Source organism: Centruroides vittatus, unplaced genomic scaffold (assembly GCF_030686945.1).
Source record: "Centruroides vittatus isolate TY-2023 unplaced genomic scaffold, ASM3068694v2 contig_971, whole genome shotgun sequence".
Lineage (NCBI taxonomy): Eukaryota > Metazoa > Arthropoda > Arachnida > Scorpiones > Buthidae > Centruroides > Centruroides vittatus.
This window is the reverse complement of record NW_027122644.1, coordinates 2,651,183-2,669,894: the sequence shown is the minus strand read 5'-3', so window position 1 is coordinate 2,669,894 and position 18,712 is coordinate 2,651,183. Positions and strand designations below refer to the sequence as shown.

The 18,712-nt window shown below is 30.8% G+C and overlaps 1 protein-coding gene across 2 annotated transcripts in view; it reads right to left on the bottom strand.

Moving 5' to 3' along the window:
* Positions 1 to 18,712, bottom strand: part of IntS3 (integrator complex subunit 3) — a 111,885-nt gene that overhangs the window by 76,031 nt on the left and 17,142 nt on the right. For both annotated transcript variants that reach the window (XM_067282891.1, XM_067282892.1), the window contains exons 3-5: positions 12,459 to 12,542; positions 3,332 to 3,445; positions 692 to 776 (exon numbers count right to left, since the gene is read on the bottom strand). In XM_067282891.1, coding sequence (XP_067138992.1) covers positions 692 to 776; positions 3,332 to 3,445; positions 12,459 to 12,542 — 283 coding nt within the window. The remainder of the gene's footprint in view (positions 1 to 691; positions 777 to 3,331; positions 3,446 to 12,458; positions 12,543 to 18,712) is intronic.

Below are 18,712 nucleotides of genomic sequence, written 5' to 3'. Positions count from 1 at the left end.
GCTTAAATGCTCTACAAACCAAAAGTTAAATGCAGCCATCTTGTACAGAACAGGGTCAAGTGAGATTAAAGAAATGAATATGGACTGACAGGTTGGTTTTCTGTACATCCATATGACTATCTGTCCATCTCTCAATTTGATGATTAGGTCTAAGAAGTACAACATAAATTTTCTAAGAAGTCTATTAGAGAGTTCATACAGAGATTGTCTCTTCCAATCAGCAACCACCCAGATTGGAAATGTCTCCAATCAGCAAACAACAACATGTTGGTTTTGAATATTCAAATGTCACTGCTTCATTTTCCAATTCTATAACCTGATGATGTCCAATGAAATGTGGATGAAAATGTCCATGTAAGTAAATAATTTTTTGCTGAAGTTTAGACTTTTGAATAGGGTGATTGAATATAGATATAGATTTAAAGTATATACTTTTAAATCTATACTTTAAAAATAATATATGTAATATTTTTAAATTTTGTACAAATTTAAGAACTGTAAGAAAGTAATAATTTAATTTAAGATTAATAATAATATATTTATAATTAATCTTGTGAAAAACAAAATGAAGTCAGAAACGGTACAGTAAATAACTTTTCAAAAATACTGTAACTTAAATAATCTAAATAGTACTTAAATAATTTAAATTTTTAACAAATAAACTTATTTAAATACAAATAAAAATATATACCTGCAATTTGTCTTAACAATATAAAACAAAGTTGATCAACACCAGCTACAGAATTTTTTATCATTTCTTTAATCATCCAAATTAACTGAAAAACAAAGATAGTTATATTTAGATTTATTTAATTATAATAACAATATATACAACATATACCAGTTTTAGTTAAATAACAGCCATGGTTACTATTTTAAACTGCATATTTTCTCTGCAGTTACTATTTGAGGAAAGTTATTATTTGCTAAAGATGACTTCATAAAGCTGGAACATATTTTAACACTCAACTATACAACCAAAACATGTTTCCAGAAAAGGAAAATCATTCCTTTGCTGAAAAAGTATTGTAGTTATACAGTTGAGTATTATTTGCTTTGCAAATATCTTCAATCACCCTACTCAATAGCCTATACTCCAGCAAAAAATCCTTTACTTATGCAAACATCCATTTTTGTCCACATTCTATTGGACATCATCACGCTGTAGAATTGGAATGTAAATGTAGTGTGGATGGAAACATTCAAGTAAGTAAAAGATATTTTGCTGGAGTTTAGGCTATTGAGGTAATTTATTAGAATAGGTTAGGTTAGGTTAGGTTAGAACGTGCGTCCCCACTGATTCTTGATTCCAACAAACAGAAGAACGAGCTGCCATGAGAGTGCACATAGGTAAAGATTAACCCTTCCAGAAAATTTTAGTTCAATAGTCTGATAATTCAGAAAATTGTTTGGTTTTAAAATTATTTTTGATTTGTCCCACATCTTAATTAGGCATGTGAAAATGACCTAAAAAGGGAGAAAAGTGAGGATACTTCAGAAAAGTGAGCCCAAGTGAAAAAAGTGAGTGACTCCGAAGCCTAAAAATATTGCAGAAGTGTTTCTGTCTATGGTACTAAAACTTATAGAGTCAAACCAACTGCCATATAATACTGAGCTATATTCCAACAATAATAATTTGAATTGTACTAAAATTTGTAATTATTTGATCAATCCAGATGATTACTATTATTCAAATACATGACTAAAATAAATATAATTACAAATTTGAAACATTTTATATCTGAAATATAAGAATAAAGAGAAAAATAAAATTCAATCTATGATAGGTATTTTCATAGATTGCATCATATATATTTGATAATGATAATTTCCTAAAATAATTTTATATAAACCATAGTAAGTTAGGTTAAATTTTAATGATGCATACATTTTTATAAGTATTATCTTAAGATATTAAGTATAACTGATTTGTATGAACAGGTTGAATTCTAATTAGCTGAAGTAAAATTTCTAAATAAAACCATCCTGTTCTTAAATTGAGATAAAAATTATTATTTACAACACAACTTGAAGCCTTTTATTTAACTATCCAACAAAAATTTTTGTAATTTAAATGTTTCTCCCAATACTTGGGTGATATGGTTGAATCTAGCTTTATATATCAAGATAATATATTCTTATTCATTTACCCATATTTACCAAACTTTGCACCATCAAATTTCTGTTTATTTCATTCATTGCAAAATAATTTTAACAAAAAAATATTCAAGAACTTAAAAGACAGTGAAAGTCATGCATCTAAGTTCTTCAACACTAAAAAACTTATACTGTATTTCCATGCATACTTTTTGCCATTTTTTACTAATTGAAAATCAAGATTTAAAAAAAAAAAATGCAAATTATTTTTGAAGGTAGACTATATCAGTATTTATTTCTAACCTTTGGCACAATGTAGTTCTTCTACTTAGAGAAAGATTTTTCCTCTTCATAAATCTGCTTACAAATCCTCGACCAGATTTAAACTTGAAAGAAGAAATATTTTGTGTCTGAGCAATATTGCAAGCCCGTGATTGCAACATCACGCATGATACAGCACACCGTTGTCGCACGTTTCTTCAACATACAGTTCCTCCTCAAGTTGGAGATACTTTCCAGTCTTGGAACCTCAAAATTAGACTTTGCATTGCTTAGAGCTTCTTTTTGTTTACATCAATAGCAAACAAGTACCTCACTGACAATGAATTTTCATTCAGCCTCTCAATTTCCATTCTGTTCCTCAAAGCAGATTATTTTAATTTTATACTGTGCAGTAAAACTGTTATTTTTTTCTTGCCATCTCACAAAGTTGCAGTTAACTCTACTCGATATGACACTAAGGAATCTACTAAAGTGCTACAAAGCATCACAATTAATTAACAACTGCCCTTGTCAATTAATTAACAACTTTCCCATCATCATAGCCTCCAGCAAGTACAAAGATACTGTACTGTTAAGCCTATGCAAAGGAATGAGGGTAAACAAAGCACCTACATATGGTAAAAATTCTTGTTGGCTGACTCATATCCTATCTCCTACACTAAACAGTTCAGTATGAGAAGTCTTGCATTTTTCATGCGATAAATACTCAAATATTTTGTTTTTCACAAAAATATTTCTTGGAAATGCAAGTGTGAAAAATATGCAGAGGCAAAAAATATGCACAGAAATACAGTAAATTATTTGAAGAAAGATTATACTAGCTAGTGTATATATCACTGATGCAGATTTAAATACATATAATTTTTGTTTTCTTGTAATAAACATCTGAACAGATTTATTACAGAGTAATATTAAAATTGCATTATAATTGAATTTATTATTTAAAAAATACCTGTGTTCTACATGTTTCTTGGAGCTTTGAATATTTTTCAGAAATAATATGAGAGACATTTTGCTGTACTAAACTTAGTCCATCTCTTGTAATATAAGTTAAATCTCTGTAATACTGTAAAATAAATAAAAGAAATTGTTTAATAGTTTACAATAAGATTATTTAAGTCTAATAGTTATAATTTATAATTATAAATAATATATTAAAAAACAAAAACCTTAAATTTCCAGCAATAAAAAACATTTAATAATAACGTTTTCGACTGTTTTAAACAGCCATCATCAGTTAAAACAAACTTAAAAAACAAAAGAATGAAAAAAGTCGAAAACGTTATTATTAAATGTTTTTTATTGCTGGAAATTTAAGGTTTTTGTTTTTTAATAGTTTATTTTCCAGTAGCTAGTTACTTATTATAAATAATATAGTTATAAATAATAATCAAAATAGTTTCTTGATGATTTAAAAATATTAAAAAACTACATTATAAGACATCTACACCAAAACCATGCTTTGTGGCCATCCACAAAATTCTGTTTTTAAAACTGATAAGTCTTAATATGAATCAAACTCCATCTTGAAGCTACTGGTCAACTTACTTAAGTGGCTAAGATAGAAGTGTCCTAAAGTGACATTTATTCCCATTTACATGGTCAGCAGAACAGAAAATCCCTAAATTCTACATATTGTTTAAAGCACTTTAAACAGAATTGAGCTTTATTTCTATAGTTTTGAATTAGTTTGCCAAGATCTGTATTAAACATTTAACAGAATTTAGTAATTACAGTTTTATATGTCAATTTTTTTATAACCTTACTCTAGGTGACCACCTCACTTAAGTGACAAAAAATTATATCCCCCAAGATTTACATAAGGTTTACATACAATACAAAAGTGAGGTTTTACTGTACTTTAAATAATAAATTATTAACAAATTTGATAAATATATTTATAGTTCTATTTCAAAAACATTAAAATATTCTCAAAATATAGTAATTTGTTATTAAATTAAAGAATACAGAATTTAAAAAATATAGTATAGCTGTAAAAATTAAACATAGTAGAACTTGGGTAAGAAGTTTTCCCCATAAGAGAGGTATAAATTCTTTCTATATAACATTCCCATTTAAGAAAAGTTTCCACTGAAGTAAATTGAAATCCTTGTCCACAACTGAAAAGTGGATTTGCTTAAGATTATTACTTAAAGTATTTGATTTAAAGTACTAACTCTGACACAACTGACATTAAAAACATACTTTTCATACTTTTCTAGCTGGAGTTTATTAATAAACAAACAAATATTTTCGGTTTATTCATAAACCTGTTTCAGGTCCAGCATTCACATATGAAAAATATATCATTCTGAAATTCCATCAAGCATTAAAAAAAACTCTATTATTTAATTTACAATTATTTATTATCTTCAAAATAATGAATATTTGTGATTTTTCCAAACTGGTGTTATCATGTACATATAAGATATTACATAAACCTTGACCAGCATATTATTTATTCTATGTACTTTTTTTGATTATCATTTACTACCATCCTTAAGACCTATGTATAACTTTTTACATTGAATATCTACATTAATAATGAATAATTTGTTTTGAAAACTTATTGTAGCTATTATTGCATTAGTTTGTTATCAATCTCATAGCCATATTTAGTCTTGGGTGGAGTTTACCACCTGCTTAGGGCAGCACTCCCAAACAACCCAACTCTTGAGAGGTCAAGTCCCAAAGCAACATGGTAGCTAAAGGCCTTGAACCCATTCTTGGCCAGAGCCCCAGTCAGGGAAACTTGTAGCATCACTTGAAACACACAAATTGATCTCCCTAATGGCACATTTCTGAAATAAAAATTATATTTTCTAGAAACCATCTCAAAGTAATTGTTGTTAACAATAAACATTCAGTTTTAATAGACAAAAACTTAGTATTATTTCCATAAAAACAATTTCATATTATTCTGATTTGTGATTTATAAATTAATTTGATCTAATACATTTATTAAAAGTTAAGCATATCTGACAATATATTTAAAGAAATTTCATAAGACTAGTAAATATTCTACTGAAAGTACAGGCAGTCCTCTACTTACGAACATTCGACTTACGAACTTTCGAAGTTACGAACAAAGCTGACAGATGGCGGGTTAAAGTGCAGTTGGTTATTTTTTATGTATAGTCAAGTTTATTTTTGAAGTTTTACATTAAAACATTTACAGTACATACATATGAACATTTGTAGTTGTTTTAAATGAGTAATTTTAATAAATAATGTACTGTACATGTGATTGATTTGAATTTATACTTCCCTTTAACAATCTTAATTCAACATTATTCAAGTAGCCTAAACATTACATAATTGTAAAAACAGTGTTGTATTTGAGTTTTTGTGCCAAATATCGTCTTTTCGAGTTACGAACTTTTCGACTTGCAAACAACCGCTACGAACGGATTAAGTTTGTAAGTAGAGGACTTCCTTTTTTAATTATAGGAGTATACAGTATCATCTAATATTTTATAATAAAAATAATCAATAAAATTAGCAAATAAATAATATAGAAAAAAAATAGTAGAAATACAGGTACTCCTAACTTTACAAGCAAGTTCCTTTCCGACAACTACATCATTAAGCGAATTGATCGATAAGCAAGGAGCTGGCACTGGGAATATAGAATCATTGTAAAATTATAAAAATTGTGCAACAAACTTCAAATTTATTCACAAAAACATATGCATTTGTACATATTATCATTTGTTTATTTGGTTATCTGGAGCTGTAGAGGGTCCAGGTACGGGAGTTGATGATGAAATAGAAGTTGTACCTTCAAGGGCAGAGATCCTGGATGTAACAGTGGAAAAAAAAACTCATAAGTGTGGTTTGCTTTGTAATCTTTTTTCTTGATAAATTTCTCTATAGCACTTCAAAAGTTCACTTATCCCAAATTCAACTTCATTAAAACATTCAGTATTTGGATCCATAGCCTCAAGTTCCAACATAGCTGCATTAATTTTAGAGAACACACCAGCTAACCCATGTACCATGAATTTCTTTTTCACTTCTTCAGTTCTTTCCTCTTATTCCTCTTCCAAATGCTGCATTGCTTCTAACTCTATTAAACCCTAATTTGTTAACTCTCCATCAGCATAATCCACTAATTCAGCAATGTCTTCCACTTCAACATCTAAATTAAGCACATTGGTAGAGCCTGCAATTGTTTGAATTACATCAGTTTGTTCAAGGTTGTCAAATAATTCAATATTGTTCACAAAACTTTTTATGCATTTTTTCCATATGCCTTGCATACAATTATCTGTCACTTCGTCCCAAGCCAATTTAATGGTTTTAATGCAATCTAAAATACTGTATGATTTCCAAAAATCACAAAGGGTTACTATAACATTTTCTGTTGCTGCTACAGGCTTGAGAAAGTCATGCGCACATAAAATGCTTTGAACGTAGCTATAGCACTCTGATCCATTGGTTGTAGGACAGCAGTTGTGTTTTTAGGAAGATACTATCTTTATGTCTGAGTGTAGATCATCAAGATGCCGGGGGTGACCTGGAGCATTATCAAGCGGGAGAATAATTTTAAAAGGAACTCCCATTTTCAAACAATAATGCTGAACTGAGGGTATGAAGCAGTTCAAAAATCAATCTTCAAATAAAGGTTGCGTCATCCATGCCTTTTTATTTGCACGATAGTAAATAGGCAGACTGTTTTTACTAATATTCTTTAATGCACATGGCTTTTTGGAGCAATAGATCAGGAAAGATTTTAACTTGAACCCAGCAGCATTTTCTCCCAACAACATGATCCTGTCTTTAAAAGCCTTGAAACTGGGCATTGCCTTAGCTTCTTTGTGCATATAGGACCTTTCAAATAACTATTCATCAAACCCGATAATATTAATCAATTACATCCTCCACTGCCGTAGGCACTTGAGATGCCTAACACCTACCTCAAGTGCCAAATTTATTTAGGACCTTTCAAGCATTTTTTCAAAGTCAAGACCAAAGCCCGGTTTCATCCACATTGAATATCTGTTGTGGGCATAGCTGCCTTTTTTAATTATTCCATCCAATTCATCAACAGATTTTTCTGCTGCTTCTACATCCACACTTGCCGCCTCACCACTGATTCTCCAACTATGCAGGTTGAATCTCCACCTAAAACATTGAAACCATCCATGGCTTGCTGTAAATGATTCTGTTGATTTTTTGCTTTCACATGCCTTCAAAGTCTCAAAGATACTGCATGCCTTAGCTTGAATTATTAAAAGGGTTATCGGCATATTATTTTGCATCTGGTTGTCAAACCAGATTGCCAATAATTTCTCCATCTCACAAATAAGACCTTTTCGCTGCCTAGTTATTATGGCTTTAAATCCTATCGATAATTTCACCACTTCTTTCATTCTAACTTTGTCATTTAAAATTGTTAAAATTGTTGAATGTGCCAATTTCAAGTCACATGCCCTTTAACCACTTTACCAGCTTCGTAGTCTTGTATGATTTTTTTTCATTTCAAGGTTGATAGCTTTCCTTCGTTTCTTAACAATTTCCCCAGTTGATGCCATACTTTTTCTTTTCATTGACATCTGTACTATTTTGGGGTTAGAAATATGTAAAAAAAAAAACAAGGTTACACAGCTTATCAGAATAAAACTGACTGAAAAAGTGCACAGCAAGCCTATAGTACGCTCAGTACACATGTCACCATTCTCCACTGATCAACACTCAAGCTCAGAAAGGGGATTCCCTGAATTGCAGATTGCGAGATTCAGAACCAAAAGTACTGGAGGGGACTTAGTACACATTAAAATTGATATATGATCTGATACAGGACAAATTTGCACAGCTCCATATCAAAATACAAGGAATTAAAACTGAGGTCAATTCATTGAAAGAGGAAAATAAATATTTTCATGGGGAGTTGACAAAACTGTCCCAAAGAATAGAAGAGATGGAAGAAATATCCAAGAACAACGACCAAATAAAAGGTATGTTGGAGTTTGAAATAGACAATCTGGTTAATGAGAGGAATAATAAAAATATCATAGTTATAAATTTCCCGTTTAACTCGCCTGATTATGCAAAGGAAATTAAACAGTTTGTAAATAAGGAATTGGGTATAACTAACAGCTATATTGAAAGTTTGGTCAGACTAACTAATGGTGAAATAAAACCGATAGTGAAAATTTCATTAGAGTCCCTACATGATAGAAATTTGATTCTTAAAGCATTTTGGAAAAGAAAGGTAATTTTAGTAATGAGGAGAGGAATAAAATAATTTTAACTGCAGATTTATGCAAGAGATCAATATGGAGAAGGAAGAAATTACATGCAATAATTAAACAAGAAAAACTCAATGGGAATACAATAATTATAAGAGATGACTATTATATAAAAGATAATCAAAAATACACATATGATGTTAATATGAATAAAGTGATTCAACTGAGTGGTATTGTGAGAAGAAACTAATTAACATTTCGAATTAATGCCAATGGATTGTTAGAAACAATACATATTTGAAAGGTTAAAACTAGGAAAATAGAAAATTTAGAAACAGATATACTTGTTTATTCTGACGGTGATACTTATCAATAGTGTTTTATGACAAAAAACTGTGAAAAAAACATCAATGATACTATTGAGATGATTATATTGAAAGTTAATTACCGCTAGAGATTGTTCTTGGTATTTACCTGTCTCAGGATATCACTGATTGTTATATTTAAAAATTGCTGCAGTATAACCTAATTTCAGAATACTCTTATATTGGTGGTTACTAATTGCTGATGTCTTGGTCTAAGGGATTGTGCTTTTCCTTTTGGCAAAAATTCACACGGTGTAAATTTTGTAAGGAGGCATCTAGAGTTAGGAGATAGATACAACCTCCGTGCATTGGTTAAGTTTGTCAATCAAAATATCATCTACTTATTTTTTCCATATAGTAAATGGTAATGTATAATAAGACAAGTGTTTGTTTGTAACGGTGTAAGATGCCATATGGTTTTAAATAATTAAGTTTATAATATTAAAACTGTATATTTAAGTTAATGAGAATAGACATGATGTCAACTATATTGGAATAAATGGTAAATAAGGCAAAGCCAACCATGGTTGGTTTTCATCTGTATCACCCCTCTGTAATAGGTGTAAACCTATTTACTCGTAATAGGTGTAAACCTATTACGAGTAAATGTTATTTACTTACTTACTTACTTAATTTTGTCAAATATGTATTGTTCCATTTTTGATCATCATATACATTTACCATATTTTCAACTAAAAACTAAATTAAAAAATTAAATTGTACACACAGTAAAACTCCAATTATCTGAATTGGAGGCTAATTGGAAACTAGTTAATTGGAACCTCGGCCATCTGGATATGTGGAATATAGGGATAATTTAATTTTTGCTTATTATAGTCATTTTTTTCTATCCAAACAGTTTGTTATGTATGTTTGTACATAATTATGTTCAAATAAAATATTAAATATGGAATTATACCTACAAATGAATATAGTTTATTCTCTACATTTAGAAAAAATTATGTTTTATGCATATAACACACACACACATCACACATATATACACATGTCTATTTATTTTTAACATAGTCAAAAGACAATCTAGATAATTGGACATCCAGATAATTAGATAATTGGAGTTTTACTATATATCTTATTTATTAGTAAATGTTATAAACAGTTAAACAAATGAAAAAGTTATTATATTAAGAATTTGAGCTCTATAAATAATAAGGTAATAAAGCTTTTCCTAGCTTGTTTTACATACAATAATAGATTTCTCAGCTGTTTCCAATTATAATTATTTGATATCCATATGTGTTTACACTATAGAAACTATAGAGTATTCATATTTTCAGAGTGCATTTAACTAGAAAATGATTATACCACATTTTTATATTTATGATAAATCATACAACAGAAATTAACAAATTTTAAAATATAACCAAAAATATTACAGTCCCAAATATCTGACTATAATAAACTCTTACCTTTACTTTCCAGTAATTAAAATGTTAACAAAAAACATATATCTGGTTTATCTTTTAATACAGAATCAATTATTATTTATTGCTTAATTAAAAAAGCTTAATTGTTTTTAATGCCATCATTAATAATCAGATTATCAAATAGTTAGGATAAAGTTTTATAAGGTTCTTAGATCTAATCATTATAGTACAGGTTTGCTTTTTTCTTTAAACAAATTACTGATAAAAAACCATTTAATTATGCTTTCCAAGGAATATCTTTTTCCTGCTGTATCAAAGGAAATTTTCTTTTATTAATGACATCAATCTCTTAAATGTTTCTACTGATTTTAATATATTTTATTTATCAACATATCTAAAGTACATATACAGTTATGAATATAATAATAATTATAATAATAATAATAACAATAAAAAAGCTACCTAATGCTCATATCAGATTTTTAAATAAAATATTATAATTTACATCACAGTGCTATATTTTGTACATCAAATGCATTTATACACTTTAAGCAGATATCATACTATGCAGTCTAATCTTAAAAAGAATTATTCTTTTAGGATTAGATTATTATTGCTATTAATTGTTAATAATAATCTAATTAATATTTAAGCACCAATTATTTTTCTTTATATTTTTTTCAGTCAAAAGTACATTAAATATATTATTACTAGTATTACTAGTATTAGTACCTATGCTTTAAAGTCAAGCCAGAAAACAGTATTCTTTAGTTATTTAAGAAAGACTAAACTAATAAACATGACAGTGAAGACATCAAATCAACATCAGAATCATCAATTATGTAAAGAGACTATGGAGAGGCTTTACCAAAATGTACAAAATATCAAAAACAGAAAGATCAGACATTCCAGATTATCAAGTGCTAGATTTACAAGCATCTACTGACTGTATTTCAATTTGTTAATATTTTTTAAAAAGTTTTATAATAATGTAAGATCTAATCTTAAATAAATCATAGTTTTAACCAGCCTCTGGCAATATCTATATCTCAACTTTCATTCAACCTTAAAAAATATTATACATTTGTAAACAGTATGTACCAAGTTTATGAAAAGAAACTGTTTAAGTACATGGGACCTGCAATAAGTCTAGAACAGCATTTTCAAACTGGGGTTATATGAACTGAGTACATGATAATAATGGCTGATATACTATAAGAATATTCAAATTCCGTATTGACAATGTCAAAGGGCTTTGACATCGTCAACACAGATATAATTATCAACATAGTTTTAAATAAAAATATAATTATATTTTTATTATATTTATCTGTTCCCCTTCCTCCAAATGCTTTTAGATTTTTTAAAAATTAATTACATGAAATCGTATAGCGCTGTATAATTAACCAAGGTTGATGAACATGCAAAATAAAACTTAGTGAAAATGGGAAATAAAATTTAAGAAAATAGGCTGCCAAGTGATATGCAAGTCAAAAACAGTTGGGAACCACTGGTCTAGAACAATCACATGTGGCTCACAAGACACAGTTTGGCTACCGTAGATTTATGAGATTGATTACTCTTATAAAATTATACTGTAAAATATAGTTAAATTTATTTAAGTTTTTTCCCATCCATCATAAAAAGTAAGTTTTGCTCTTCTTCAACAAACTCATTTTGCATGAGACTTAAATTAAGAGCATGATGAAGCAATTTCTGAAATAACATAACTTAGTTATAACCATTCATACAAAGTTCCACGTCCTCATTGTTCCTTATTCAATATCTGAGAATGCACTTTTCAAAGTGCTAAATCAGAAGAGAGGATGACAACATCTCACAGAGAGCAGTACAGCAACAATTTAAAAATTTCTCTGTGGAAATTATGGAACTGATGTTCTATGAAAATTATAAATGTTGTTTTTTTTTTTTGCATTTTAACAGCAATGTTATTTGTGACTGACAAAAATGATGCTGAGATCAACTTATTAGCAAGGCAAAGTATACACAAAAATTTGAAAAATCATTAAAAAATTCTGATCAAATTTTAATAACTTGTCACTTTTATTTTTCTTATGAATCAAATGTAAGAATTTCAAAATAATATAGTAATTTATATTAATCATACTTACCCTGGAAGCATTTGGTGGTTCTGTTAAAAGAGCAACTAATAAACCTAAACTAACTTCTTCATGATTTTGAGATGCCTTGCAAACCTGAAAAACAAATTTATTTATTAAGCTTATAAGTATTTACTTGCTCATTTATTTAAACTTTCATAAGTTATGTTCAAAAACATTCCTCCAGGAAAAAAAAAACTGATTTCAAAAAGTGTTAGAAAAAGATTACAGAACAAATAAAAATACAACAAATAACAGATGTAATATAAATCACAAAATAATATAAAAACTTTTTATATAGATAAGTTATTTAAAGTTTAAAAAAATGTATATAAACTTCATTTTCATGTCTGTTGTCCATTGAGAAACAGTAGGAAAAAAAAGATCAAAAAAATATGTAGACAAAAGGATTAAACTGAGTTATAAATAAAGTGTTAAAGATAAGGTATGAAGAATTTAAATATACTTCCCATTCAATGAGTGCATTACCAATTTCCTGTTGGATATAGTAAACATAAGCATTTGAAAATATTTAAATATTATTGTAGTGGATGGAATCGCCCAGGCGAGCGATTCCCACTCTGTTTGTAAGATAACAGAAACTTTTGTAATGCAAAATCATAGCCATTACGGAAGAACCGTTAGAGAAGATCCGTTGGGAAAGCCATTGTGGTTTGAATCGATAATCGACGATTGGCTGTCGGAGAATGGCCGTTGGCCAGACTTTAAGAAGACATCGAAGCTGATTGGCAGAGAATTTGAACGTCGGCTACTATATAAGAAGCAGTTTCGGTGGGAAAAAGATCTCTCTCTTTGGGACCTTGCTGAAACCAGGTGTAAGTGGACTCCCGTTGGACTATCACAAACTTTTTCCTGACTCAGAGGTGTTGCGAGTACTAAGTCTGTTAGCAGAAATCGTAAGGTGTCTTTCCAACAAACTTGTACGGAACATAGTCGGTCGTAACTTAGATTAGTGTATTGTGAATACCTAGTTGTAAACGTTATTTTGTATTTATTTTGTATGTTTGTTTCGTCAATATAAACGTTGTGTTTTGTCAACCCGACTTGGTTTTTGAACATTACTATTATTTAAATCTATGTGAAGTATTTTGTAAAGTAACAAGTATCATTTTGCACTTGCAAGTGATGGTAACCCACACATTTAATGACAAAAATAACTCAATTCCTCATGCATTAAATCAACTGTTAAGTACTTACCCAATAAGTGTAATGGTTTGGGAGTACTGTACATGTGTAGGAGAGCTAGCTTATTTAAATTTAACATCACTTCTGCTGTGTATCAAGAACTGTTAAATACTTTATGAGACCAACTTCTGAGGATATTTTTGGTGATCAGAAATTTTGATTTCACATATGCTTCCAAGTCCATTTCTGAATGATTTAAGAAGCATAACCTAAAGGTATTGAAGTGGCCAACAAAACTTCTCAAATATCAATTGTATTGAGAATCTATAGAGCACTATAAAAAAATGAATTGATCAAGAACAAATCCTCTCATTTCTGATTTAAAGAAAGCAGACCTCCTAATTTCAAACAAAAATGAAGAACAGTAATAAGTCAGAGCCGACTGCTAGAAATAACAAATGTTCTTTTAGTGCAAAGAAAAGTCTAGAGTTGCTGTTAAAGATGAAGAAATGTTCAGCATTTCGTAGCAGACTGACTAAAAAAGTAAAAGTGCAATCAATCAATGCAAACAACATGGATGAAGACTTCAGAACTAACAGGAATAATAAAATATTTTTAAATAATGATTTCAATTGAAAAAAAATAATAATATAAGAAAAGGAAAAACTTCACTGTTGTCTTATTTATTGAGATAAACTTTATAGGGAAACTTCATGAACTTCTGTGATTGACTCTAGAGCAACAGATCATTTAGTGTGCAAAACAATGGAAAGCATAAATCTGACATAATGAATTTACACCAAGGACTAGTAAAACTGCAGGTGAAGAGATAATTATGGCAAAGAAGAGAATTACTACAAATATACAGTAATAGTGGAAATGTTATTAACATTTTAATCATGAAAATCTATCATCTAACTTTTTATCAGTTAAAAAGATAAACAAGGTAAAATATAAAGTAGTTTTTTGCAAAGACATACAACTGCATTTGCAAATAGTATTTATATCTCTGGCAAACTTTCTTGAAATATATTCACTGTTTAATTCAAATCAGTAAAACAGAACATGCAAACATGATAGCTGGGAAAAAAATCTATGGTATATTCAATTGGCACACACAAATGGATATGGTCTACAATTTCTAAATCTTTCTTATTCTGAAAATATATGTGAAGTGTTATTCAAGCATGAAAGATTACCAAAAAAGTTACCAGGCTACCATTTAAAAATATACCATCTTCTTCAGATTAAAATAAGATTTTTGTGGTCTTGTAAATGTACTAACAAAAAATAGCAAATATTACTATCTAGCAATTAGTGATAAGTATTCTCATTACAACAGGGATCTCATCCTATGGCTAAATATGACACTCAAAGCTCATTTATCCAGCTCACATAGCTTGTTTTCATTTACATGATTTATCATCAACATTTGAACTAATATTTTATTTTCATGTAAACTTCTCATAAGTCAACTAGAATTAATACAGTACACTTTGCTGAAAATGATTTTTATAAAAACCTATTTAAAGAAGTCTTACAAAATTTGCATGAGAGATAATTTCTATTTTTGCTTCTATGTATAGTACCTATGCAAACAAACTTTTTCAAAAACATAATATAAAAAATCAAAATATTGAACATCACTGTACAACAAATATCTAAAAATTTTAATATTAAGTGCCACAAAATTTCCCCTAATTTTGACATTCTTTCAAAAAAGAAGTTGCAAATTTCATATTGATTTACATTTGATGTTTTTCAGAAATTTAAAAAAATCATAATCTCTAACTAAATCAGTTAAGATTTTCCAAATGAAGATATAACAAGTTCACTTAGCATCTGCTGAATGATGATAACAATGACACTCTGAAAAAACCACAGGTTCAAACTATATACAGTTATTACTACCCACCCATGTGATGACTAGATGGACAAACAATTAAGGTGGAAGTAAATGCCCCTAAACTTCAAACATGTCAAATGTGATTTAAAAAATTCTGTTCAAGAAATTTTGAACTAAAGGATACATAACATACAGAGTGCCCAAAGTTCTCAACAAAGAAAAATTGCAGGAAAAAATTGTTAAAAATCAATGTATAATACACAATATATAAAACCAAACAGACCAAAAATAAAGCAAAAAATGTACTGAAAACATATGAGCATAACATTAAATCGTAACAATGGTGGACTGCACGCTGATCTCTTTCGTAAGCAAGAAACGAGAAAATTCACATCCAGGCGTTAAGTGTTAACGAATATCGCTATAATCACTAGCGCTTTCGACGAAACTATTTTCGTCTTCCTCAGGTGGATAAAAACGGATAAAATCCTCTTTCGAATCAAAAAATTTTCGAAATGCAAAAACCGCTTTAGAACTTTGGAACACACTCACCGATGGAACAGAGCGAGAAGAAATTTAAATGTGCACGCGTGGTGACGTAGCGCATGCGCTATAAATTACTGAAATGTGGAGCTAGAGGTGTTGTTTTAATCTGTTATATAAGTTAACCCGCATATCAGGCAAATCAAGCGTGGGCGTGTTGCACAGATTTAGTGCAGCGGTAAGAAAGGCCTTCCAAATAAACACGACGCTCCTGTTATTACAATGCCTGAGCATCATCACCTGGTCCCATGGCGGGGTGTATGGGTGCTGTAACACCATTCTTGCTAGTTCGGTGTCTGCTTTGCTGCCCTGATGGAAAGTTGGTGTTCGGAAATACGACAGGCCAACATTCTGGTTGTCGCGCCAACGTAGTGGGTGCGAATACCGGAAGCAGTATTTTCCAATGGGATGGAGTAAACTCCAGACCTCTCTAGTACGGAGGTAGCATCCCTGTCGTTGCACAGTAGCCTCCTAAGATTTGGCCGTGGGGAGACTGGAAGAAAGAGCGCGTGTTGCCTAAAAACACGGCAAATACGTATGGTGACTCGGCCACAGTATGGTAATGCGGGAAGGACTACCGTGCATTCGTTTGGAACATGTAAGGCCGTGGGAGGAAAGAGCAATCTTTTGACCTTGTTTAGGAGGTACCTGTACTTGGCATTAGTGTACCCCGCCGCGTTTACTGCTGAGCGAATGGCATTAAGTTCAATGTCGACAGCTGTTTGACTGGAAGATAACAAAAAAGCCCTTCTAATTAATGGGGCGATAGCTGCATTAACATAATGCTGCGGCTGGAATGCTGTAGCAGGGCACTGAACTTAATGCCATTCGCTCAGCAGTAAATGCGGCGGGGTACACTAATGCCAAGTACAGGTACCTCCTAAACAAGGTCAAAAGATTGCTCTTTCCTCCCACGGCCTTACATGTTCCAAACGAATGCACGATAGTCCTTCCCGCATTACCGTACTGTGGCCGAGTCACCATACGTATTTGCCGTGTTTTTAGGCAACACGCGCTCTTTCTTCCAGTCTCCCCACGGCCAAATCTTAGGAGGCTACTGTGCAACGACAGGGATGCTACCTCCGTACTAGAGAGGTCTGGAGTTTACTCCATCCCATTGGAAAATACTGCTTCCGGTATTCGCACCCACTACGTTGGCGCGACAACCAGAATGTTGGCCTGTCGTATTTCCGAACACCAACTTTCCATCAGGGCAGCAAAGCAGACACCGAACTAGCAAGAATGGTGTTACAGCACCCATACACCCCGCCATGGGACCAGGTGATGATGCTCAGGCATTGTAATAACAGGAGCGTCGTGTTTATTTGGAAGGCCTTTCTTACCGCTGCACTAAATCTGTGCAACACGCCCACGCTTGATTTGCCTGATATGCGGGTTAACTTATATAACAGATTAAAACAACACCTCTAGCTCCACATTTCAGTAATTTATAGCGCATGCGCTACGTCACCACGCGTGCACATTTAAATTTCTTCTCGCTCTGTTCCATCGGTGAGTGTGTTCCAAAGTTCTAAAGCGGTTTTTGCATTTCGAAAATTTTTTGATTCGAAAGAGGATTTTATCCGTTTTTATCCACCTGAGGAAGACGAAAATAGTTTCGTCGAAAGCGCTAGTGATTATAGCGATATTCGTTAACACTTAACGCCTGGATGTGAATTTTCTCGTTTCTTGCTTATGAGCATAACAAAGAGCAAGTACCAGAGATGACTTAGATGTGCAACAGATGGCATTTACACAGTGAGTGCATGCACAGTTCAAACTTTGGAAGCATCATTCAAACTCTGAAGTGTTTGAAGTATAAGATACCACTGAACTATAGGGTACATTTGTTGAGTTAAACGAGAATGACGTCATTGTTATTCTTGTTTCGTTAGACTTTTCGAACGATTCGTTATAACTAAATGGCTGTTTCTAAAATCGAAGATATGAATGTTGCTAGTGCAGCCTTATCCAAAATACTTTTCTTAGGTTGCTTCGGATGGTCAGTTATTTCAATCATTTCACCTTTTAATTCACAATTTAAACACTCGAGTAGATCTAGAAACATCAATATTGTCGGGCGCCATTTTCTTAACGAAGTAAACTAACTCTTTCCTTCGTGAGCTTCATTAGGGTTTCGTTTGATACGTCATCACCGCGGAGCATGCGCACTGAGCGAGACTACTACTTTTCGAATGATTCCTTACTAACGCATTTAACTCGTTTGACTTAACGAACATACCCATAGTTTTACAAATTATTAAAAAACAAAAACCGTAATGTTTCCAGCAATAAAAACTATTTAATAATAACGTTTTCGACTGTTTTAAACAGTTGTAATAGAAATATTTTTGCGGAAGTATTTTTGTTATTTTGTTTTTATTTTTATTCTTACTACGATATTTAGCGCATGCGCAGTTTTATTAGTTTCTAATATACGTCGGCATTTTTTACTTTGGAATTATTTTTGAATTTTAAATATTTGTATTGCTTGTGTTCTATTTTTTTCTGCATTCTTTTTTGTTTAAGTTCGTTGTAACTGATGATGGCTGTTTAAAACAGTCGAAAACGTTATTATTAAATAGTTTTTATTGCTGGAAACATTACGGTTTTTGTTTTTTAATAGTTTATCTTTCCAGTACTAGTTTAATTATTGCAGTTTTACAAATTTACACAATTTACCCAATATATTACAATGGAGTATTACCACTATAAATTCAAACAAGATCAT